General features: G+C 37.2%; 1 protein-coding gene across 5 annotated transcripts in view; it reads left to right on the forward strand.

The window, feature by feature from the left end:
• LOC136038062 (uncharacterized) overlaps positions 1 to 25844 on the forward strand; it is an 87504-nt gene that overhangs the window by 4400 nt on the left and 57260 nt on the right. For 4 of the 5 annotated variants that reach the window (XM_065721022.1, XM_065721019.1, XM_065721020.1 and 1 more), the window contains exon 2: positions 8330 to 8370. Coding sequence is in view for 3 of the 5 variants with exons in the window: in XM_065721019.1 (XP_065577091.1) it covers positions 8338 to 8370 (33 nt within the window). In the remaining 2 variants the exon portion in view is untranslated. Of the gene's footprint in view, positions 1 to 6534; positions 6737 to 8329; positions 8371 to 25844 lie in introns of those variants that run through there. The other variant, XM_065721021.1, reaches the window with a different exon arrangement.

Genomic DNA, 25844 nt, shown 5'->3' on the forward strand with positions numbered 1-25844 from the left:
TCAAAAACATATTTACACCATGCAAAACCAGATAACTGGTCATACAGAACCCCTAGTTACAGTTACAGAGGAAAGAGACTTGGATGTCATAGTTGACTGTCAGTTAAAGTTTCGAAGTCATACTGAAAAGATTGTAGCTAGTTTGAACTGTATTCTAGAAGAGTCTTGTCAGACCAAGGCTAGAAACTGGCATGTCAATTGCATCTCCCTTTTACACAGTGGACAAGGATATGATAGAGGAAGTACAGAGGAGAGCAACAAAGATAGTAGATGGGTGCCAACATCTTCCTTACCTAAAGAGACTGCAAACTCTGAACTTTTGCAGCATGACTTACCAAAGAAAAAGGGGAGATATGATTAGCACTTACAAATTGATTCACAACAATCCAATTCAGGGTCTCTTCTTCATTGATTCATCACAACAAACTAAGGGTCATTCTAAGAAGCTTATAAAGTTCAACACTCAGAGGAGGGAATGCCATCACTTACTAACCAACCGGGTTGTAGACATGTGGAACTCCCTGAGCAATCATACTGTATCCAGTAAGACCGTCAAAGAATTCAAAGTCTCACTTGACAAGGAGTGGAGCAATAAGGAATGGAGGCTGGAATGGGACACCTTGGAGTCCCAGATCAGAGCATAAACCCTAGTCAATCCAACCAACTTAATGTTCAGAACAATTCTAAATCAATCCACATGGCAATTTTTGAAGAAATTCTGAGCAATGCTACAGAATGGAAAATGCTCCAATTTCTCCAAGTTGCAATTTAAGGTAAGGTAACAAAAAGTAGGTCATAAACATAAACTAACAAGTTAACCAATCAGAATACAGACCTTGCCCTGCTGCCCACAGGGCTCTTGGACTAATTCACTTTTGCTCTATAGGTACTGTTATGTATAAGCAAAATTGGGTGTTTGTTTTCTTCAAAGAGCTGGCTAGTTTAAACTTGAAAGTGAAAGCGGATATTAACATCAATGACTGCATGAGTTTTTATGGCATTTGGTATTAACCAAGTGACATATAGCAATCACAAATTCTGTCAGTCTGTTGGTCCTGGTTTTGCTACTTTAGGCACTTCCAGATAAGCTAGGACAATGAAATTTGGCAATCGTATCAGGGACTGGATGGAATTAAATTAGAAATAGTCGTTTTCCCGATTTGACTATCTGGGGGGGGGGAGTGGGGGTTCTTATTTGAAATCTCAACCGAATCCAGCGTAATTGGGGGGGGGGGGGGGAACCGGAAATCTTAGAAAATACTTAAAGCGGTGAGATCAGGATGCAACTGGATAGGGAGAATAAAAACCAGTCTAAGACACGTGACTGACATAACCAGACCGGTTCTGCTCTCTTTGGTGGAGCTTGGGGGGGGGGGAAGTAATTTTGAAAATTGAGGTATTTGTAACTTACGAAAGGGTGACCAGATCTTAATGAAATTTGATATTTAGAAGGATCTTGCGTTTTAAAGCTCTAATTTTAAATTCCGAACAGATCCTGTGACATTGGGGGGAGTTTTAGGGGGAAACCGGAATTCTTGGAAAACGTAAAAATTGGGGTATTTTTTATCTCACAAATAGGTGATCGGATCTTAATGAAATTTGATATTTAGAAGGAATTCATGTCTCAGAGCTCTTTTTTTAAATCCACACCAGATCTTTTGACATTTGGGGGGGGGAGTTGGAGGGGAAATCTTGGAAAACACTTGGAGTGGAGGAATTGGGATGAAGCTTGATGGATAGAATAAGCGAATGTCCTTGATACGTGATTGACGGAACCGTACTGGATTCGCCCTCTTTGGGAAAGTTGAGGGGAGGGTTCAGTGATTTGGCGAGTTTGGTGCTGCTGGACGTGCTAGGACGATGAAAATTGGTAGGCGTGTCAGGGAGCTGCACAAATTGACTTGATAAAGTCGTTTTCCCAGATTCAACCATCTGGGGGGTTAAAGGGAGAGGAAAAATTAGATATTTATAACATGGAGTGAGTAATCGGATTTTAATGAATTTTGATATTTAGAAGGACATCATGACTCAGAGCTCTTATTTTAAACCCTGACCGGCATTAAGCCTCTTATTTTCTTTTTAAATCAATCTATTGATTCATAGAATTTTGCTAGAGCTCATACCATATGATCTCTTGGCTCTTAGCTCTTCTTGCCTCGTCACAAGTGCCATATGAGCTCTTAGCTCTTGTTTAACTATCTTTCGAACTCCTACTATACAGAAATTGCCAGTGATGACTGAAAGTAGTATTTTGGATATAGTTTCATTCATATTGTACAAACCCCAATTTTTCTCTCGGTTTCAAAACCCTGCCCACTTTACACATTTTAAGTTTTTCTCATGGAGGAGGAGTGTCAACCAGAAATGGATGCACTTCTGCAATTAGCATTTCTAAGTGCTCTAAACTAGAAATTATGCTGCTTTGTAGCATAGTTTCCAGTTTAGATAGCTTGCAATGAAACTAAATATTTACCATGTTCATTTGTGATGCAAATGAAGGTTGTATTTAGATTCAGAATCCAATTCTGGGTATAGATTTGCACATTAGGGGGTGGGAGTTTGTAGCCTATATAGATTCTAAGAAGTTCACAAATTTCTTTGAAAAACTAGAAAAACAAGGAAAGATGTAAAGATAGGGTTCTCCCCCTGCAAAATATATTAACTAGAATTATTGAACATACTATGAAGTAAGAATTGTATCCTTAACATGTCTCCTTATTGGGTGGACTGTTATTACATCTATGCCTAGGCTAGGCCTAATAAACTTTATCCTTCCTACAGAGGACACTACCTTTAAAGAACTGCAGTAAATTATTTCTATGGAAGTGGAGCATTCAGAAATAAATTAGCTGTGCAAATGAGGCTTAAGGCAAGTGTTCTAAGCTGCAAGTCCTTGTTAAGTTGTCATTTGGCTAACAGAGTTTCAAAGTATTTTGTAAAACACTTCCTAAAATAAAAGTAAACCTAATATACTATAGCTACTTCTACTCATCATTGGGTAAAGGGTTGTAGCCTAGGCTACTGGAGTTGATACAGCTCCTCTGAAGGAAGTGCTTTTATAAGATAAAAATTGTGTCTCACCATCAGGATCCTCATTTTCTACTATTTATGAAATATCATGGCAGCTTTTCTAACAAAACAAACTACCTTTCTTGGAACCTAAAAAGTACCTTTGGCCATATGAAGGTAGTTCAAAATCACCTTCAGGGGTCTGTGATGGATATAATGCTAAATTGATTTTGTGATAAGGTAATTTGAAGCTGAAAACATTAGTGCTATTGATGGTTAGAGCACTGCTTATATTGAATAAAGATAAAGCAAAATATAAGTTCAAGTTTTGTGCCTATTTGTAGAGCTCTTAATAGAGCAAGTGATGTTCTGTAACAGGCCAATGTTCTATTCTGAAGGGTTCCAATAACTCTTTAATGTTAGACAGACAAGTCCCTTGGACTTGCAGGCAAATGGGAAGACCCATAGTTTCCAAGTGTTTTGGTAAGTGGGATGGGCAAACAGTGGGAGTAGCTATGGTTCTCAAATTGGACAGCTACTTGTATGTTAGCTTTTGGAGAGGCACACCTGCCTAGAGTCTCAGGCAGGTTGACCAGATTTTAGAATTGACACATGACTATTAAATTGCCTGGAATTGCAGGCAAACATGCATCCAGTCCAAAGCCTAACATGGCTTACCCGCCTGCCTTGAGTGTTGGGTCAGGTTTCAAAATTCCATTGATTTTTGAATTAAAATCATGATGCCATCAAGCCATTGGCCAATTGGAGAGAAAGCCAAAACCAAAAGTTTGTATAAGCCTTTTTCTGGATTATATAAAAAATGATGTCATTTTTACTTGTTGTTTGATATTGTCTATCATCCATCCTAAAGTAGAACTAAGGTATGGTCAAAGGGTTGAAGGGTCCCAATGACTTTTTAATAACACTTGCATTGTTTACAGCATTTGTATGTTGGTACTGGTTTTACAGTACAGTTTGTTGGCATCAAAGATTGCAATGTCATTTTTTCTACCATAATACTTCTTTCTTCTTTGCTTTCATTTTGGGCTCATTCTCATTCTTGTTTTCACTTATATTTTTTTTTTTCTGCTTCACTTTCAGTTTTGACACTTTCTGATACTTGCTTTTGTGTCTGCTAAACACACAATTCTTTGTTCTTCACTTTCATTTTTGACAGGTTCAGATTCTCGCAATCAGTTGTAGTTCTTGCTGCTGCTTATCTTCTAACTGCATTTTTCTTTGTTCTTGCTGTCACATATCTTTTAACCACATACTTATTTGTTCTTCACTTTAATTTTTGATTTGTTCTGATCCTTGTTGTAGAATGTCTTGTAATTGGATTTGTTTTTTTCTTCACTTTTGTTTTTGCCTTGTTGCAATTCTTGCTGTCATCACTTCTGATATTTTCTCAGTGCCCTTTGCCTTAGCTGCTTGGATTGGTCTTGTCACATTTGATCATCTTGGTTGTTCATTTTCATCCATTGTGAATATTTTGTTCATTTTGAGCAACTATTAATTGATTTTTCTGTCCTCTAGGTGCTATGAAACTGCTGATAATGTCTTTTGTAAATAGATTCATTACTTTTGGTATTTTATACTTAACTATGTTTCTTGTGTATTTTACATGTTTTACAGATGCAAAGAACAATATAATCAGTCCTGTGGCAGAAATGATGTATTTTTGCTTTTGAAATATGCTCATAAATATGATTTTACTCACGTGAATTTTTATTAAGGCTCTTTGTGTGTTTTCTCAAACTTGCGACCTATCTAGATTGTTTTTTTTTCATTCCAGAAAAATCCCAGAATGCCAAGTTTCAAAAAAAGAAAAAAATTGGAGCCATTTTTGAGAAAAAATTTATGCATACATTCATAGATAAATAAATATTCAGTTATTTCTCCTTTACAAAATAAATAAATATTTATTGCAAATAAATTTATTTCACAAAATATGAATACATAAATTTACATATTTCTAAGTTTTTGTTCTGTGAATTCTTCTAAAACTGTTAGAAAATCTAATTTTCATACATTTTCACTTTCAATTAGCATAATCGCTGAACCATTTAACCTTTTTCCTTATTCATTGTTTATATCAGATAGTTTTTTTATTTTAATTTTAGCCTCAAAATGAACTCTCTCAAGGAGCAACAATTACAGGAATCTCTAGGAGCATTCCACATTTTTTGAAAAAAAATTGTTCCTTTTGATGGCAGCCCAGGGTCTTTTCAAGTGCAGGGCCTAATTACCCTTTATCTGGCACTGTGTCAGTGTAACAATACATGTCAGTATTGTATCTTAAAAAGGAGCACCAAAGTAGGAATATAATGGTACTGCTTTTATTTTGTTGAAATATTTTCTCCAGAAGAGCTGTAACTCTCATGTATTATTCGGCAATGTTCAAGGATTATTAACAGGCTTCTTTCTATATTGGATAGCTGCTGAGTTAGGAGAGTAGAGCTTTCGGGAAAAAAACATCTAGGGCCAAAATTTAACATATGAAGTTGTCATCAAGCTACTATTTCATTGTTTCCTCATATTTCTGGCTTAGGAGATTGCATAGAAGATGAATTTATTGCCTACCCATCTGAATTCTAACATGAAAACATTTTACTTTAATTTTGAATTTCTAGTCTTTTATTTGGCTCTAGGCTTTGAAATGTAATTCCTATTATTTCAGAGGGATTTTAAGCCATATTAAGGCTCCTTTCCCAAATTTAATAAATAGAGTAGTAAATTTAGAGAGGTTTCAATAAAGGTTTGGAGTGGTGGCTCTGCAGAAGGAGACATGCTAAAACAAATAGAGAGGTATTTTTAGATAGCTACTTATGTTCTTTTATGGTTAAAGTTGCATTTGTAACAATCTCCCTCCCCCCTTTTATGGTCCCATAGATAGCCTTAAGATGTATTTCAAACTTTTCTCTTTCTTTAGGATATACAATTTTTTTTCTTTATAATGTGCAGCATATAAAACCGTTAAATAGACCCTATAGTGGCACCTAACTCCCTAATTTTATCAGCTTGAAATATGCTAAGATAGGTGGTTAGAAACATACCATTGGATTACCTTAAATCACATTGTCCAGGAACTAAGGTAAATCCTGTGATGGCAATGACTCAAATTACAAATTAATTATTTCCCAGTCATTTATTCAACCAACATTTGTTTATCAAAATCAAGTCTGACAAACTTAGCAATATGCCTATAGAAATCTGTTAATTCTATTCTTCATTTGGCTAGGTTTTTGTCACTTTTGTTGAAGGAAACCAAAATGTAGTATTTTCTTTCCTTCTTCTATCTGCTTCTAATATTCTCTTTGTTTGCAAAGTTGCAGCATAGTATATCACAGTATTACCGCACAGTATTGCATTCAATGGTTGGTGCTTAAATTAGTTGCTCTTTCATCATTCATCATTGCATAGAGAGGACCTGCTTTAATATTGTGTTTTATTCTTTAATATCTGCTTTGTTTTTATCATGTTTAGATAAGGACTTTTATCTGTATATTTTTACTATTCATTTACTTTTGTGCACTGAAGACAGTCGGTTTACTGTCTTGATTGAATAATCGGATTATTTACCTTGCCTTTTTCACTGGCTGGATACATTCCTTCAAGATTTTCTTCATTTTGTTGTGCATAGCCAGTGTGGTCTTAGTAATTATATACTTTCAGGATGTCCTGTCGACATCCCATCATTTTGAAGGAATTTTTGAACAGAATAGAGGTAGTCTAAATAATATGTCTAAGAATTATCTATAAAGTGTGTAGAGTCTCAAATATATCCCTTCTATATAAAGCCCAATCTGATCAAACTTGCGGAACAGAGAAAAAATGTCTGTTTGCGCATTTCAATAGTGCTCTCCATAATTTGCGAAAAAATCCCTTAGACCTTACCTCTGTTGTTTTGCCTCATCAAAATTACTGTTTTTACCCAAATATAAATTTTTACCTACATGAACTACTGCTACTACTGCTAAACACTCACCGCTGTTCTAGGCCGCCTGGGGCCACCACAGCACGCTCCTCCTTCATCCCAATCTTTATAAAGCGTTCCTCTATCCACTCTCAAGAAATTCCAAGTTCTTTCACATCCTTTCTTATGACCTTTTCCCACCCCAATTCAGGTACGACCTGCTTTTCAGTTGGCCCTAGATGGCAGGGAAGGATTGGCAACCTATCATCTTTCATCTGTTGCGTCCTACACGTTTAACCTTCTCCCTTCTGCGGTACTTCCTCTTGTTGTTTCCCCTTTTTCAAAAATATATTTGATATCTTTATAATTTGGCTTTAACTTTGCTGCAGCCATATTTCAAAACTTCATTTACCATACTATCAGAAACTGTGGCCTTTTTACTTTCTATTCCTTTTAGTACTGTCTCTAACTCTTCTTAGCCAAAAGATTTTCCTTCACTTCCAAATTGTCAAACACTTTTTCATTCTTTCATATATCTTATCCTGCAATTTTACCACGGTTTAACTCATCACGGTTCAATGAGATCATTAAAATGTTCTGCTCATCCGTCTTAAACATTTTCTTTGTCACTAATAGAGATTATGTTTCTATCTTTAATTGGGACAGCTGTGATATAGTATTTTGATAATCTGTGGTCCACATGCTCCCTTCTAACACTCCCTGTAGTTTTCAAATTGTTCGCCTCTGCCATTCCTAAGACGGATAATTTGAATAGGATCATTAATTGAAACATTTCTAAAAAAAATGACTATCTAAAAATTTGGATCTAATATCATTAGACTTACAGGGGCTGGGTAGTAGAAAAGGGTAAGGAAAAGAGACTGATTGCCTTCAAATTAATTTCTGCCCTGAAAAATTACCCTACAGCCTTCAATTTCCAATTATATAACCCCACCCTCAAGTTTCTTTGACCATTCTTCCATGGAAAGTGCCCAGGGAAAAATAAGCTTTTTACTCCTTTTCTTTCTCTTTGTTGGGTTCATTTCTGGGGGGAACCAACATTTTTATTTGTTTTTCCTTTCGTATTGGTGTCCCAATTTTTTGGTTGGGGGGAGGGGTGAAAATGTTTAGGTTGGTGGAAGACAAAAGATGTTTAGCTCCTCTCCCTGCACACAATCTGAATCTCCACACGGACCTCCCCCTTTTTTCTGCTCTAACTGAAAGTTTTGTATTTTGACAAGTCGATATGAGCGTAAAAACGCTTGTCCATCTGTCTAACAGAGAAAGGGGGAGGTCCACATGGATCTCCCCCTTTTTCTGCCTCAATTGAAAGCTATGTATTGTGACAAGTCGATGTAAGCGTAAAAACTCATGTATATCTGTCTAATGCTCTTTTTTTTTCAGGGCTACTAATGTTCTCTGAGGATAGCATGAGAGGAAAGCGGGTAAGTTTTTTTTTGCTTTTTTTTTGTTCTATAGGCTATGCATAAAATTCAAAGTGCTCTTTTTTCTTTATTTATATAGGCTATGGATAAAATCCAAAGTGGAAAATCCCTTGAGCATAAACAACCCAGAAGTGATTCTGGTCTTTGATTAGAATTAAATAAAAAAACAAGTTTTTTTAACTGAAAGTAAGGAGCGACATTAAAACTTAAAACGCACAGAAATTACTTCGTATATGAAAGAGGCGGCTTCCTCATCAACGCCCCGCTCTTTACACTAAAGTTTGACTCTTTCTCTCAATTCTTCTTTTTAAAACAGTAAAAAACTTTAGCGTAAAGAGCGGGGCGTTGATGAGGAAGCAGCCTCTTTCATATACGAAGTAATTTCTGTGCGTTTTAAGTTTTAATGTCGCTCCTTACTTTCAGTTAAAAAAACTTATTTTTTTATTTAATTACTGAACGTTTTTGAATAAGTGCATGTTTTGATTTTGGCTCTCCGCAGAGGAATAATCAAAACGAAATTTACATATTTTTTTTCTGGCTTAATGGCTTTCTCATAATTTTGATCGAATGATTTTGAGAAAAAAAGAGCGGGGGACAAAACCCAGTTGCCCCCCAATTTTTTGGTTAATTAAAAAGGCAACTAGAACTTTTAATTTTTTACGAATCTTTTTATTGGTCAAAGATTTACGTAACTTATAAATTAGCTTACGTAAAGAACTTTTGTATTCTCATGTTTTTATTACATATATGAGGGGATTCGCCCCATCGTCAGTACCTCGCTCTTTACACTAAAGCTTAAATTTTATCCCAATTCATTAAGAATGACCCCCTGAATCACAAAAGCCGTAGAATAAGTAGTTGAAATTACTGAAAATACTTTAGCGTAAAGAGCGAGGTATTAGAAGGAGGTGAGCCCCTCATATGGGTAATAATTTCTGTTTGTTTTAAGTTTTATTGCTGTTCCTTACTTCCAGCTGAAAAAGCTCTTTCACTTTTATTTTTTAATTGTTTTTTTTTTAAATAATGCTAGTAGCCTATATCCTGCTCTCCCTTCATGGAAATTTTCTTCTCCCATTACAAATTCTCTAAGGAAAGTTCCCCCAGCATATCCCCCTCTTCTCAACCCCTCCCCCAAACCAAAAAAATCCTCCTGAAAACGCCTGTATACTTCCCAATAACCATTACTATATGTAAGCACAGGTCAAAGTTTGTAACTTGTTGCCCCTCCCACGGGGACTGTGGGGGAGTAAGTCGTCCCCAAAGACATAGTTATAAGGTTTTTCGACTACGCTGAATAAAATGGCTATCTCAGAATTTTGATCCGTTGACTTTGGGAAAATAATTAGCGTGGGAGGGGGCCTAGTTGCCCTCCAATTTTTTTGGTCACTTAAAAAGGGCACTAGAACTTTTCATTTCCGTTAGAATGAGCCCTCTTGCAACATTCTACGACAACTGGGTCGATACGATCACCCCTGGAAAAAAAAACAAACAAAAAAACAAAAAAACAAATAAACACGCATCCGTGATCTGCCTTCTGGCAAAAAATGCAAAATTCCACATTTTTGTAGATAGGAGCTTGAAACTTCTACAGTAGGGTTCTCTGATACGCTGAATCTGATGGTGTAATTTTCGTTAAGATTCTATGACAATTAGGGGGTGTTTCCCCCTATTTTCTAAAATAACGCAAATTTTCTCAGGCTCGTAACTTTTGATGGGTAAGACTAAACTTGATGAAACTTATATATTTAAAATCAGCATTATAATGCGATTCTTTTGATGTAGCTATTGGTATGAAAATTCCATTTTTAGAGTTTTGGTTACTATTGAGCCGAGTCGCTCCTTACTACAGTTCTTTACCACGAACTGTTTGATTACATTTAATTATTTTTTCTTGTGAGATATCAGAACGTGAAAGAGCTGCTTAAGACTGGAAATTTAATCTTATAATACTGAGAAATTATATGTTTTTTAGATGTATGGTTACATTTTATTTAAATTATAAATCTTATTTGTTAGTTAGAAACGGTAATCTGCTCTAACATGTACATTAGTAGGCCTAAAATTTGTTGCTTCGAAAGAAAACTGTTGGTCTCGACGTCAGTTTCACACTAGACTCTGAACATCATGGGGCCCCCCATAGAGGCAACCTAGGAAATAAGGAATCCTAGCCCATAGTAACAAAGAATTTATAAATGCCTTTAAAAAAAAATGTCGACTGAGAAAGAATTTGAAGCTGATTTAGGTAACTATTTCAGGAATGGTAACCATTGGTAGCTTTATTAATGGTAACTATATTGGTAACTAACAAGAATGGTAACTATTATTTCGATTATTCTCAATGTTAAAAGTTTATTAAGAAAACAAATTTATGGGAATTACGATAAGTAGCCTGAAAACGCGCAAAATGGTGTCGGAGCCAAATCAAAACTTCAATATTGGAATCGCCATAGTTGAAAACCTTGTTTCAGAGAGTTACAGTTCTCAATCTCGAATAACAATGAAAATTACTTTTTCCCATGGGACGCACTGATGTTTCTCCTTTTTATGGCACTTGGTATTTACCAAGTGACATATAGCGATCGCAAATTCTGTCGGTCTGTCCCGGTCTGTCCTTTTTTATGGCACTTGGTATTAACCAAGTGACATATAGCAATCGCCAATTCTGTCGGTCTGTCTGTCTGTCGGTCCCGGTTTTGCTACTTTAGGCACTTCCAGGTAAGCTCGGACGATGAAATTTGGCAGGCGTATCAGGGACGGGACCAGCTTAAATTAGAAATAGTTGTTTTTCCAATTTGAACATCTGGGGGGAGAGTGGGGGGCCGGTTAATTCGAAAAAAAAATAGAAAAAATGAAGTATTTTTAACTTATGAATGGGTGATGGGATCTTAATGAAATTTGATATTTGGAATGATATTGTGTCTCAGAGCTCTTATATTAAATCCCGACTGGATCTGATGACATTGGGGGGAGTTGGAGGGGGGGACCTAAAATCTTGGAAAACACTTAGAGTGGAGGGATCGGGATGAAACTTGATGGGAAAAATAAGCACAAGTCCCAGATACATGATTGACACCTTAATGAAATTTGATTTTTAGAAAGAATTCATGTCTAAGAGCTCTTATTTCAAATCCCGACCAGATCGTTTGACATTGGGGGGAGTTGGAGGGGGAAATCTTGGAAAAACACTTGGAGTGTAGGAATCGGGATGAAGCTTGGTGGATAGAATAAACAAATGTCCTTGATACGTGATTGACAGAATCGTACTGGATTCGCTCTCTTTGGGGCAGTTGGGGGGAGGGGTCCAGTGATTTTGCGAGTTTGGTGCTTCTGGACGTGCTAGGACGATGAAAATTTATAGGCGTGTCAGGGAGCTGCACAATTTGACTTGATAAAGTCGTTTTCCCAGATTCGACCATCTGGGGGGCTAAAGGGAGAGGAAAAATCAGAAAAAATTAGGTATTTATGACTTACGAGTGGGTGATCGGATCTTAATGAATTTTGATATTTAGAAGGACATCGTGACTCAGTGCTCTTATCAAACATTTCGTGGTAACGAACTGTAGTAAGGAGCGACCCGGCTCAATAGTAACCAAAACTCTAAAAAATTGTATTTTGATATCAATAGCTACATCAAACGAATCGCATTTTAATACTGATTTTAAATATATAAGTTTCATCAAGTTTAGTCTTACCCATCAAAAGTTACGAGCCTGAGAAAATTTGCCTTATTTAAGAAAATAGGGGGAAACACCCCCTAAAAGTCGTAGGATCTTAACGAAAATGACACCATCAGATTCAGCGTATCAGAGAAGCCTACTATAGAAGTTTCAAGCTCCTATCTACAAAAATGTGGAATTTTGTATTTTTTGTCAGAAGACAAATCACGGGTGCGTGTTTATTTGTTTGTTTGTTTTTTTTTCTTTTCCCCAGGGGTCATCGTATCGACCAAGTGGTCCTAGAATGTCGCAAGAGGGCTCATTCTAACGGAAATGAAAAGTTCTAGTGCCCTTTTTAAATGACCAAAAAAATTGGAGGGCATCTAGGCCCCCTCCCACGCTCATTTTTTTCCCAAAGTCAACGGATCAAAATTTTGAGATAGCCATTTTGTTCAGCATAGTCGAAAACCATAATAACTATGTCTTTGGGGATGACTTACTCCCCCACAATCCCTGGGGGAGGGGCTGCAAGTTACAAACTTTGACCAGTGTTTACATATAGTAATGGTTATTGGGAAGTGTACAGACGTTTTCAGGGGGATTTTATTTTGTTTAGGGGTGGGGCTGAGGAGACGGGGCTATGTTGGAGGATCTTTCCTTGGAGGAATCTGTCATGGGGGAAGAAAAATTCAATGAAAAGGGCGCAGGATTCTCTAGCATTACTATAAGAAAACAATGAAAAATAAACATGAAAACGTTTTTTCAAATGAAAGGAAGAAGTAGCATTGAAACTTAAAACGAACAGAGATAATTACGCATATGAGGGGTTCTATAAATACTTTAGCATAAAAAGCGAGGTATTTAAGAGGAGATAAATACCTTGCTCTTTATGCTAAAGTATTTTTAGTAATTTCAACTATCTATTCTACGGCCTTTCTGATTCAGGGGTCATTCTTAAAGAATTGGGACAAAACTTACGATTTAGTGTAAAGAGCGAGGTATTAACGAGGTTACAAACCCCCTCGTATACATAATAAAAATATAAGGTTATGAAAGTTTGTTACGTAAGTTAATTCTTAAGTTACGTGTATTTTTTACTAATAAAAATGTTCATTAAAAATTAAAAGTTCTAGTTGCCTTTTTAAGTAACCGAAAAATTGGAGGGCAACTGGGCCTCCTTCTCCACCCCTTATTTCTCAAAATCGTCTGATCAAAACTAAGAGAAAGCCATTTAGCCAAAAAAAGAATTAATATACAAATTTCATGTTAATAATTTATGTGCGGAGAGCCAAAACCAAACATGCATTAAGTCAAAAACGTTCAGAAATTAAATAAAAAAAACTAATTTTTTTAGCTGAAAGTAAGGAGCGACATTAAAACTTAAAACGAACAGAAATTACTCCGTATATGAAATGGGTTGTCCCCTCCGCAATCCCTCGCTCTTTACGCTGAAGTTTGACTCTTTGCCACAATTCTACTTTTTAAAACAATTAAAAGCTTTAGCGTAAAGAGCGAGGGATTGCGGAGGGGACAACCCATTTTATATACGGAGTAATTTCTGTTCGTTTTAAGTTTTAATGTCGCTCCTTACTTTCAGCTAAAAAAATTAGTTTTTTTTTATTTAATTTTAAATCCTGACCGGCATTAAGCCTCTTATTTTCCTTTTTAAATCAATCTATTGATTCACAGAATTTTGTTAGAGCTCATACCATATGATCTCTTGGCTCTTAGCTCTTCTCGCCTCGTCACAAGTGCCATATGAGCTCTTAGCTCTTGTTTTCTGATGCTACTATTGAGGTGCTGAAACAACTCAGAGAAACGTTTAAGGTTTCATTTGAAACGAAAACAATACTTGCTTTTTGTTAACAAAATTCGTTTTTATTAGATTTTGGCTACTGTTGGCTCCAGTCACTACTTACGTACAGTTTGTTACCACGAACCGTTTGATTATAGCTGCGATTTGAGCTGTCATTTTATTAAGTTGACACACAGTCGACATCATGTACACATTTTGTTCTTTGGTGTTTGATTTGTGTCTTTTATATGGACTTAGAATTGCTTATTGAATTCCTATTTTGAGGCTGTAGTTTCAAATCTGATACTGTATTGAATTTAACAGTGGATACGGCCGAGTCTTTGATTTAAGGTTTCCAGGTTCAGTTCTGCATATCGCAAGGAATTTCGTCGCTTTATTTAACGAAAATGTCAAAATATTGTTCTGCAGGGCCGACGGAAAGACCTTAGTTGTCAAGAAGCGTCGTTAAGTCAGTACATACATGCATGTACCCAACTTTCAGCTTTTGTTTAGTTGATTAGTTTATTTTAATGTTCCTTAATATTCTTGACTACTAACACACCGGTTTTTGCAAACATTTTGAGTTCCCTTTTCATTTTTAATTTGCTGCTTGAATTTTTAGGCAAGAAAAACAATGGGCCTTTTTTCAAAAGATTCAGCGTATCAGAGAACTTTACTGTAGAGGTGTCAAGCTCCTATCTGGAAAAATGTGGAATTTTGTATTTTTTGCCAGAAGAAAGATCACGGATGCGTATTTATTTGTTTTTTCCCAGGGGTGATCATCGACCCAGTGGTCCTAGAATGTCGCGAGAGGGCTCGTTCAAACTGAAATCAAAGTTTCTAGTGGCTTTTTTAAATTAAAAAACTTTGTTTAAAAAACTGCATATCAAATTAAACGGCAAAATTTCTCGTATGGACAGACATTCTAACTTAAGCAGGGTTGCCAACCGCTTTTTTACGGCACTTGGTATTAACCAAGTGACATATAGCAATCGCAAATTTTGTCGGTCTGTCGGTCCCGGTTTTGCTGCTTTAGGCACTTCCAGTTAAGCTAGGACGATGAAATTTGGCAGGCGTATCAGGGACCGGACAAGATTAAATTAGAAATAGTCGTTTTCCCGATTTTACCATCTGGGGGGAGTGGGGGGCCCGTTAATTCGGAAAAAATAGAAAAATTGAAGTATTTTTAACTTACGAACGGTTGATCAGATCTTAATGAAATTTGATGTTTGGAAGGATATCGTGTCTCAGAGCTGTTAGTTTAAATCCCAACCGGATCTGGTGACATTTGGGGGGAGGGAGTTGGGAGGGGGAAACCTAAAACTTGGAAAACACTTAGAGTGGAGGGATTGGGATGAAACTTGGTGGGAAAAATAAGCACAAGTCCTAGATACATGATTGACATATCCGGAACGGATACGCTCTCTTTGGGGTAGTTGGGGGGGGGGGGGTAATTCTGAAAAATCAGAAAAAATGAGGTATTTTTTACTTACGAACGGGTGATTGGATCTCAATGAAATTTGATATTTAGAAGGATATCGTGTCTCAGAGCTCTTATTTTAAAAACCGACCAGATCTGGTGACATTGGGGGGGTGGGGGTTGGGAGGGGAAACCTAAAATCTTGGAAAACACTTAGAGTGGAGGGATCGGGATGAAATTTGGTGGGAAAAATAAGCACAAGTCCTAGATACATGATTGATATAACCGGAACGGATCCGCTCTCTTTGGGGTAATTGGGGGGGGGGGGGGTTAATTCTGAAAAATTGGAAAAAATGAGGTTTTTTTAACTTACGAACGGGTGATCGGATCTCAATGAAATTTGATATTTAGAAGTATATCGTGTCTCAGAGCTCTTATCTTAAATACCGACCGGATCTGGTGACATTAGGGGGGGGGGGAGCTGGGAGGGGGAAACCTAAAATTTGGAAAGCACTTAGAGCGGAGGGATCGGGATGAAACTTGGTGGGAAAAATAATCACAAGTCCTAGATACATGATTGACATAACCGATACGGATCCGCTCTCTTTGGGTTAGTTGGGGGGGGGGGGGGTTAATTCTGAAAAATTAGAAAAAATGAGGTATTTTTAACTTACGAACGGGTGATCGGATCTCAATGAAATTTGATATTTAGAACGATATCGTGTCTCAGAGCTCTTATTTTAAGTCCCGACCGGATCTGGTGACATTGGGGGGAGTTTGGGGTGGGGGAACCTAAAATCATGGAAAACGCTTAGATTGGAGGGATCGGGATGAAACTTGGTGGGAAAAATAAGCAGAAGTCTTAGATACGTGATTTACATAATTGGAACGGATCCGTTCTATTGGGGGGGAGTTAATTCTGAAAAATTAGAAAAAAATGAAGTATTTTTAACTTACGAAGGAGTGATCGGATCTTCATAAAACTTCATATTTAGAAGGACCTCGTGACTCAGATCTCTTATTTTAAATCTCAACCGGATCCAGCGTAATTGGGGTGGGGGCAGTTGAGGGGAACCGGAAATCTTAGAAAATACTGAAAGCGGTGAGATCAGGATGAAACTGGATGGGAAGAATAAGCAAATGTCCTTGATGCGTGATTGACGGAACCGTACTGGATTCGCTCTCTTTGGGGGATTTGGGGGGAGGAGTTCACTGATTTGGCGAGTTTGGTGCTTCTGGACGTGCTTGGACGATGAAAATTGGTGGGCGTGTCAGGGAGCTGCACAAATTGACTTGATTAAGTCGTTTTCCAAGATTCGACCATCTGGGGGGCTAAAGGGAGAGGAAAAATTAGAAGAAATTAGGTATTTATAACATACAAATGGGTGATCGGATCTTAATGAATTTTGATATTTAGAAGGACGTCGTGACTGAGAGCTCTTATTTTAAATCCTGACCGGCATTAAGCCTCTTATTTTCCTTTTAAATCAATCAATTGATTCATAGAATTTTGCTAGAGCTCATACCATATGATCTCTTGGCTCTTAGCTCTTCTTGCCTCGTCACAAGTGCCATATGAGCTCTTAGCTCTTGTTCAGAACTATTTCCTGGAAACCTAGAAGTGATACAGAATTTTGATCTAAGGATCTCAAATATTTTTGTCTTTGTTTTACACATGTCTGACGTTATTAGATCTTTAAAATTTAGCTAATAGAGCTGAGACCGCTACTCACACCGTCCGCCAAGTTATGTTGAAGCCTAACTACACCTCAGGTAGCCTAGATGCTCTGACGATATTACTTTATGAATCCCACACACACACTCACGCAGGAAGATCAAAAGCTTGTACCTAGGGTACTACATCCAACCCAAAACATTCTTTTTTTTTAACTGGAAGTAAGGAGCGACATTAAAACTTAAAACGAACAGAAATTATTCCGCATATGAAAGGGACTGTCCCCTCCTCAACACCCCACTCTTTACGGTAAAGTTAGACTTTTTCTCACAGCTCTACTTTTTAAAATAATAAAAAAAAACTTCAGCGTAAAGAGCGGGGCATTGAAGAGGGGACAGCTCCTTTCATATACGGAATAATTTCTCTTCGTTTTAAGTTTTTGTCGCTTCTTACTTTCAGTTAAAGAACTTGTTTTTTTTTATTTAATTTCTGAACGTTTTTAATCAATGCAGGTTTTGAAGATTGCTCTCCGTACATGAATAATTAAAACGAAATTTGCACATTAACTAATATTTTTGCAATAAATGATATATTTTTTTTTACTAATAATAACCTATGTTTGATTTTGTTCCAGTTATTCGGCACTCCCCCTCTATGGAAAATTCCTGATTTAGTCTTTGATCTCATTGAGAGATAAGTCAGAATGAGCTTGAATGCAATTGCAACATCACTGATGAATATAGGCCTACCATTTGTAGGCAACATGACAAACATCGTTGCACCAAATAGTAAATGTCAGACCGGTAAAACCTACTGGAGTACTAAAGGCCGCTTAGTTAGAATAATAAGCTCTAAGAAGCTTTAGCGGGAAGAGCGAAGCATTAAAGAGGGGGCAACCTCCCTCACATACGTAATAATTTCTGTTCGTTTTAAGTTTCAATGTTGCTCCTCACTTTCAGATGAAAAAACTTGTTTTCTTTTAAATTTAATTTATGATCGTTTTGTAAATAATAATGGGTAATGCGGCTCATCCTCTAAGGAAAATTCCCTTCCCCCATGAAAAATTTATCCACGGAAAGATCCTCCCACGTAACCTTCCCCCATCCACCAGAAAAATACCCCCTGAAAAGGTCTAATACTTTCAATAACCAATACTATACAATGCAATGGGCAAAAATTCATAACTTTTTCAAAAATTCAAAAATTCATAACAAATAAAATCAAATGAGCCCTCTCCCGATCTTCTACTATCACTGGTTCAACACGATCGCCCCTGGGAAAAAAGAAAGAAGAAAAAAACAAAAACAAATAAATACGCCTCCGTGATTTTTCTTGTGACAAAAATGCAAAATTTCACATTTTTGTACACAGGAGCTTGTAAACTCTACAGTACGGTTTTCTGGTATGCTGAATTTGATAGTGTGATTCTAATTAAGATTGCTTGATTTTTTGGAGTTTCCCCCTTTTTTAAATTTGCAAAATTTCTCAGACTCGTAAATTTTGATGGGTGCTATTAAATTTGGCGAATTATACTTATTCACTTATTATACTTAGTAAGCATCAAAATTCGATTCTTTTGATGCATCTATTGTTATCGACTCTGTTTCTTAGAGTTTCGGTTACTATTGAGCACATCGCTCCTTCCTTACAGTTGTTACCACGAACTCTTTAATCCAACAGCCTCTTCGGGCAGATTAAATAAAAAAATAAGTTTTTTTTAACTGCAAGTAAGGAGCGACATTACAACTTAAAACGAACAGAAATTATTCCGTATATGAAAGGGGTTGTCCCCTCCTCAACGCCTCGCTCTTTGCGCTAAAGTAGGACTCTTTGTCACAACTCTACTTTTTAAAACAATAAAAAAAACTTTAGCGTAAAGAGTGAGGCGCTGAGGAGGGGACAGCCCCTTTCATATACGGAATAACTGTCAATAAAAAACTTCAGCGTAAAAAGCGAGACGTTGAGGAGGGGATAACCTCTTTCATATACGGAATAATTTCTGTGCATTTTAAGTTTTAATGTCGCTCCTTACTTGTAGTTAAAAAAACTTGGTTTTTTTTATTTAATTTCTGAATGTTTTTGAATTAATGCATGTTTGATTTTGGCTCTCTGCACACGAATAATTAAACCGAAATTTTTATATTAATTTTTTTGGCTAAATGGCTTTCTCTTAGTTTTGATTGGACGATTTTGAGAAAAAAGGGGTGGGGGAGGAGGCCTAGTTGCCCTCTAATTGTTTGGTTACTTAGAAAGGCAACTAGAACTAGAACGGTTTTCTTAGTAAAAGATATACGTAACTTACGAATTACCTTTCGTAATGAACTTCTATGTTCGTATATTTTCATTACGTATATGAGAGGGTTTGTACTTTCGTTAATACCTCGCTCTTTATACTAACGCTTAAATTTTGTCCCAATTCTTTAAGAATGACCCCTGAATCACAAAAGGCCGTAGAATAAATAGTTGAAATTACTAAAAATCCTTTAGCGTGAAGAGTGTGGTATTTAGGAGGAGATAAACCTCTCATATGCATAATAATTTCTGTTCATTTTGAGTTTTAATGGTGCTCCTTACTTTCATTTGAAAAAACTTTTTCATATTTTTTTTCTTTTTTTTAAATAATGCTAGAAAATCCTGCGCTCCTTTCATGGAATTTCTCTTCACCCGTGACAAATTCTTCCAAGAAAAGATCCCCCCACGTATCCCCTCCCCTAAATCCCCCCCTTTCAACCAAAAAATCCCCCTGGAAATGTCTGTACATTTCCCAATAACCATTACTGTATGTAAACACTTTTCAAAGTTTGTAACTTGTAGCCCTCCCCCGGGGACCATGGGGGAGTAAGTCATCCCCAAAGACGTAATTATTATGTTTTTTGACTATGCTGAACAAAATGGTTATCTTGAAATTTTAATCCGTTGGCTTCGGGAAAAAACGAGCCTGGGAGGGGGCCTGGGTGACCTCCAATTTTTTGGTCACTTAAAAAGGGCACTAGAACTTTTAATTTTCGTTAGAATGAGCCTTCTTGCGACATTCTAGGACCACTGGGTCGATATGATCACCCCTGGAGGAACAAAAACAAACAAACAAATAATCACGCATCTGTGATCTGTCTTCTGGGAAAAAATACAACATTCCAAATTTTCTTAGATAGGACCTTGAAACTTCTACAGTAGAGTTCTCTGATACGCTGAATCTGATAGTCTGATTTTCGTTAAGATTCTATGACTTTTAGGGAGTGTTTCCCCCTATTTTCTAAAATAAGGCAAATTTTCTCAGGCTCGTAACTTTGGATAGGTAAGACTAAACTTGATGAAACTTATATATTTAAAATCAGCTTTAAAATGCGATTCTTTTGTTGTAGCTATTGGTATCCAAATTCCGTTTTTTAGAGTTTTGGTTAAGGCATCATTACTTCTTAACGAAAAGTTCAGCCAAGACTCACTTTTCGAACTTTTCGTTAAGAAGTAATGATGCCTCGGCTACTTTTGAAAAATGGATTTTTTACCAAGAATTTTTATTGTAAGTGTGTTATTGTTTACTATTTTCTTTACTGAATACGGCCCTTTGATATAGGGCCGAAATATTCAAATAGGTTACTGTCTTGGGAAAAATAGTCGTCATTATTCTCTCTTCTGTATTTGTATTATGGAAAGGGAGTGTGGTCTCCATGTATCCATGTATTTGATAACCATGTCGACAGTATATCATATAAAACGGCAAAATTTCTCGTATCGACAGACATTCTAACCCAAGCAGAATTGCCAACTGCTGACGTCTCAAGAGAGTGCAAATCAAGGCAAAAAAAAGAGTGATTTTTCCTCAAAAGAGGGCAAGTCAATTTGGCGCACGCCTCTTACTGTTTTGATCACTCTTACATCATTTTCAAATAACAACAAGTTACAGTTTCAGATTTGTAGAAAATGCTCTAAGTTTTCACCCTCAGCAAAGCCTGTCACGTGTGTAATCTTCTAAGCCTTTGATATAAGGAGAGGGCTGACATAGTGTCTCAGCAATACCTTTCCAGGGTATATTTTTGACCCTGGATTTATTCCTGAAAGTTTCATTCACCTAACTCAACTAATTCCCAAGTATGCTAGAAGCCCCTGAACTAGAATTTTACCCCATATTTCGGTAATTTACATTTTTTCTGTCATTTTGACAGTATGCGCCCCATCCAAAACTAATTCTTGGGCCTCTGGTTGGTAATATAAGATTTTTATTTCTGAAAAATGGCTATCACAAGTCCAGAGGGGCCAAATTCACATTTTAAAATGGTGCATAAAGTTTTTGCAAAATTTTATCAGTTTGAGAGTCGACATAGAAAAGGTTGGTTTTGGTCGTTGCTTCTCCATCAGCTTTCCGTATGCTCACTTTTCCATTTCCAAGAAGAATGGTTGCTCCAAATAGCTATTGATTTCTTTTATTAAGTCTGATGTTCCACTTTCCACTTGTTAATTTTGACTTTGATCTACTTAATCTGCTTTTTCTTAAATGGTTAGAATTACTGGAAAGACGACTGGAGGACTGGGGCAAGGCACAGCTTACACAGATCATACGGGCTAGCAGCTTTATCTTTGAACTCAAATAATTTAAATTTAAATTTTTATCTCTCTTTCTATTTCTTAATTGAGTGAAAAAAGAGTGATTTTAGCTAAAAATTGCCAAAAAGAGTGATTTTCTAGTTCTTCGAGTGAGAGAGTGCAATGGGGTAAAAAGGATGAAAAATAAAGAGAAAGAGTGTAAGTTGACAACCCTGAACTTAAGCGTGGTACATTTGGGTGTCTATGTCCCTACAAGAAAACAGCATCAAATCGAAAAAGATTAGATGGTTGACGTCATTCTTGCGTCATACTTTTAGTGGACAAATCCAAATTCCATTCGTAAAATCGGATTGTTTAATTAGCCTCTGAACTATTGCTGGTTATAGCATATTTTTATATATTTCTATTGCGAGTTTTTTTTAGTGATTAACAGGCTTTAGGATTACATATTTAGCACTGGATCTTTGGAATAAGGTATTCATTTTTTTTTTCAACAGTTTCAGCTTAGTTTTTGTATGTTTATGCCACCACTAGCGAAACATTTTAGCTCCAGAACCCCTGGAACCAATGTGCCTTATCACGTTCCGTACTTACCCTGCTCTTTTCAGAGTTTTCGTATTCACTGTTGGGAGTTTTTTTTTTGAGGGGGTATTGTGATGGAGACTGCTTTTTTTTCTTTTTTTGTGGGATGTTTTTTCTTTTTTTGTTAATTATTTATTATGTTATTTTTTGGTGTGTTTAGAAAACGGTTAATTTTTACTACTGCACGCCAACAAAAACTTGTTTTTCCATCAGTGCAGTAGATGTATAAAGTAAAGAGTTATAATTGTATTTATTAATAAAGTATTGTATCGTATCGTATCCCCCTTTTCTGAAATTCTCCCAGCCTGGGTGGCCTAAAAGTAGTCTTTGGTAGCCAATCATCTTTCGTCCGTAAAACATGTAACTATTATTCGTCTTTTATTATAGATGTCTTTCACTAGGTTGCAGCTACCGCTGCTACTATGACTTAGCCATTAGGTTATTAGGGTTGAACCAGGCACCTACATATTATAGCGACCACACTCAAGCTCTTAATCTAAGTAAAGCCGGTTTCTTTGTCTGCATTCAGAGATTATTAGCTTAGTCTTAGTCTAGTGAGATAAACTACTATACAGGTATATTTTGATTAAATATTTAATATATAGAGTCGGTTAGGCTAGGCTAGGTATTTAATATAATGCATTCTGGGCGGCCTGCTTTCCATAATTCTATGTTGTAACTTCTATAATTTTGTTGCTAAAGTATCATATTTTCCTCATATTTTGGTGTACTTCGTTAGGATTAACCTAAATTCAGTTCTTTGGTGTGGTCGCTATAACACGTAAGTACCTTGAACCACATTTTACATACAGGTCCTGTTTGATATACAGTCGCTCAAGTTTTATACACGGTCGCTTTTTTTTAATAGTGCTAACACAAGAATTTAGGGATTCTCTCCCCCACCAGAGCCAGAACGGGTACAGATCTAAGAAAGTTATTGCTAGCCTAGAGGATCTGATGGTAAAAGGTCCTAGGGTTCTAAATCCGAATAAAGGTCCTAGGGTTCTAAAGGTAAATAGGGTTCTAAATCCTATATCCCACTAACTTTACTTAAGATTTAACAGTTTCTCCAGGTACATATCTGGAGGGTATGAATCTAGAGAGGGTTCGCCCTCTCGTCAATACCTCACTCTTTACTCTAAAATTCGAATTTTGTTCTAATTCTTTTAGAATGACCCCTGAATCACAGAGGCCGTTTAATTAGAATAAATAGCTCTTTTGAAAGCTGGGAAATCCGGTACCCCCTTCACGGAATATGTCCCTTTTCCATGAAAAATTCCTCTATGGAAATCCCAAGTAACCCCCGACCCCCCCCCCCCCCACCGTAAAAAGTCCCCCTGAAAATCTGTATACTTCCCAATAAGCAATACTATATGTAAACGATGGGCAAAGTTCATAACTTGTTGTCTTTCCCCCCGGGAAAGACTCAGTCATTCTCAAAGACATAGTTATTAGATTTTTAGACTATTGTGAACAAAATGGATATCTCAAAATTTTGATCGGGTGACTTTGGTAAAAAATTTGCGTGTGAGGGTGCCTAGTTGCCCTCCAATTTTTTGGTCACTGAAATAGGGCACTAGAAATTTTAATTTCCGTTTGAACACGCCCTCTCGTAATATTCTAGGGCCACTGGGCTGTTACGATTACCCCTGAAAAAAAAAACAACAACAAATAAACACGCATCCGTAATCTATCTTCTGGCAAAAATACAAAATTCCATATTTTTGCAGATAGGAGCTTGAAACCTCTGAGTTCTTTGATAGGCTGAATCTGCTGGCGGGATTTTCATTAAGATTGTATGACTTTTAGGAGCTGTTTCTCCCTTTTTTCAAAATAAGGCAAAATTTTCTGGCTCGTAACTTTTGTTAGGTAAGACTAAACTTGATGAAACTTGTATATATTTGAAATCAGCATAAAAATCCAATTCTTTTAATGTATCTATTGGTGTCGAAGTTCCGATTTTTAGAGTTTCGGTTACTATTGGGCGGGGTTGCTCCGTACTTACAGTTCGTTACCACGAACTGTTTGATTGTTCCGTCTCGAGGCAGTATTTGTCTGTCAAGAACTTGGTTTCAAATCAAACTGCTCCATCGAAGGAAGCTGTTCTTCTTCTACTTAGTTCTTGGTGTTTTAGCCTGAGGATTATTGGACTGACCTGTGTGCCTAGCTCCTATATTCCCTGTTCTTTTTGGACTAAGAAATATTTAGAATACCAAAAATGTTAATGCGCTCTTATCCCTGTCTCTAAAGGCATTTTGAGTCCCCCTGCGTTCTCCAAACTCTCTCTAAGTTTTAAATCATCCCCCAGTCGTTCCCGAGATATTAAATACAAGATGTTCCGATAGCCTGGGTGATTATATTCTTTTGGTTTACCTCACCACTTCAACGCGATTACGTTCAAAGGTCCACTTAGGCTAATATTCCCAAAACGTTATGGCAAACCAGAGAAATACTTTTGCCATCCCCCTCCCCCAAGACACCGAAAGTTTGAGGTGGACTCTCACAAGTCAGTCCCGAGATGCTGAGGAAATGCCATTTTGATAACCTGAAAACATAGTTTCTTTCGATTTAACTCCCCCGCTCCCCTAAGTGAAGTTCCATGGTGTAGAACCATTCCCTCTTCTAAGTCAAGAATCGATGTCGAATTGCCCCTCCCCCTCCAAAACTTCCTGAAAGTTCCACCAGGATTTCCAGAGGCATTCCTTGGGCATTGCTGATCCACCGTTTTGATTACATGGCAACAAGTAATGGTTTTGATTTGGTTCGACATTTAATCATGAGTAGTTTTTAGATCCGAAACGGGCTTGTAGTGTAAAAATGCTTTGGTTGATCGAGGAAAACATTTTAAACCTCTCCCCCCTCAGACCCTAACTTCAAGTCAGACTTTGAGGTCTGCTTCCTCTACGCCAACCAAGTAGTTGGCGTGGTGGACTTATCTTACGTCATTCAGGGCTGGTGTCCGTGTCCTAATGTCACCAATGCTTTGGTTTAGGGCAGACGCCATTGGGGTGACTGTATAAGCTACGCAAGAGTTGAACCAGCTTTAAATGGGTGCTCGGAGAAATCTAGGGAATGCAAACAGGAAGGGTGTGGATGCACAAAGCGTCATATGATTTACCACGCTACTTATCAGCGCGCAAAGTATAAGCCTCGTAGAAGCTTGTAGTGCACAGATGTTTTGATGGGTCTGGTATTGAACCTGTCTACCTCTTTAATCTTACTTCCCCAACAAAATTTGAGGTCTTCTTGGCTCAACCTCCCACTTCCTTTCCCCTAAATTACCTACAAGTTTATCCCCTGAGCTGTTCTTAAGATAATGCAGGTGCGCTATTTTGGTGGCTTGGTTTGACATATGTTCTTTCAGTCTACGTCTTTTGCCTCTATAAAGTAAGAATTTGAGATACAGTCGACCCCCCCCGGCGTTTCCTAAAAATTTCAACTTGATTTTCCTAGCCATTCCCGAAGTATTGCAGATAATTTAAAAACTAAGGTATACTTAACGTCTTATGGTTTACTCGAATGTGAGTGTCGTTTACAGAGTGGTCCTTAGGGAACTCTGAAAATCTTGCCCTACCAAATAGTCCTAAAGAGTATTTAGCTGGAAAACAAAGGCAAAATATACCTACTTTTCTGCGAAATCATGCTGGGAACAATGAGTAGTTTACACAATTAGGGGTATTGGCCATTGGGCTCCGGGGTGGTTGTCAAGCCCTCTCAAAACGGAGGTGTTGGGTAGCAGAAAAAACCGTTAGAGGGAGGATGGTTGCCTTTTATGCACTGTTGACCCTTAGAAACGGCACTAAA

Source organism: Artemia franciscana, chromosome 17 (genome assembly GCF_032884065.1).
Source record: "Artemia franciscana chromosome 17, ASM3288406v1, whole genome shotgun sequence".
Classification (NCBI taxonomy): Eukaryota; Metazoa; Arthropoda; class Branchiopoda; order Anostraca; family Artemiidae; genus Artemia; species Artemia franciscana.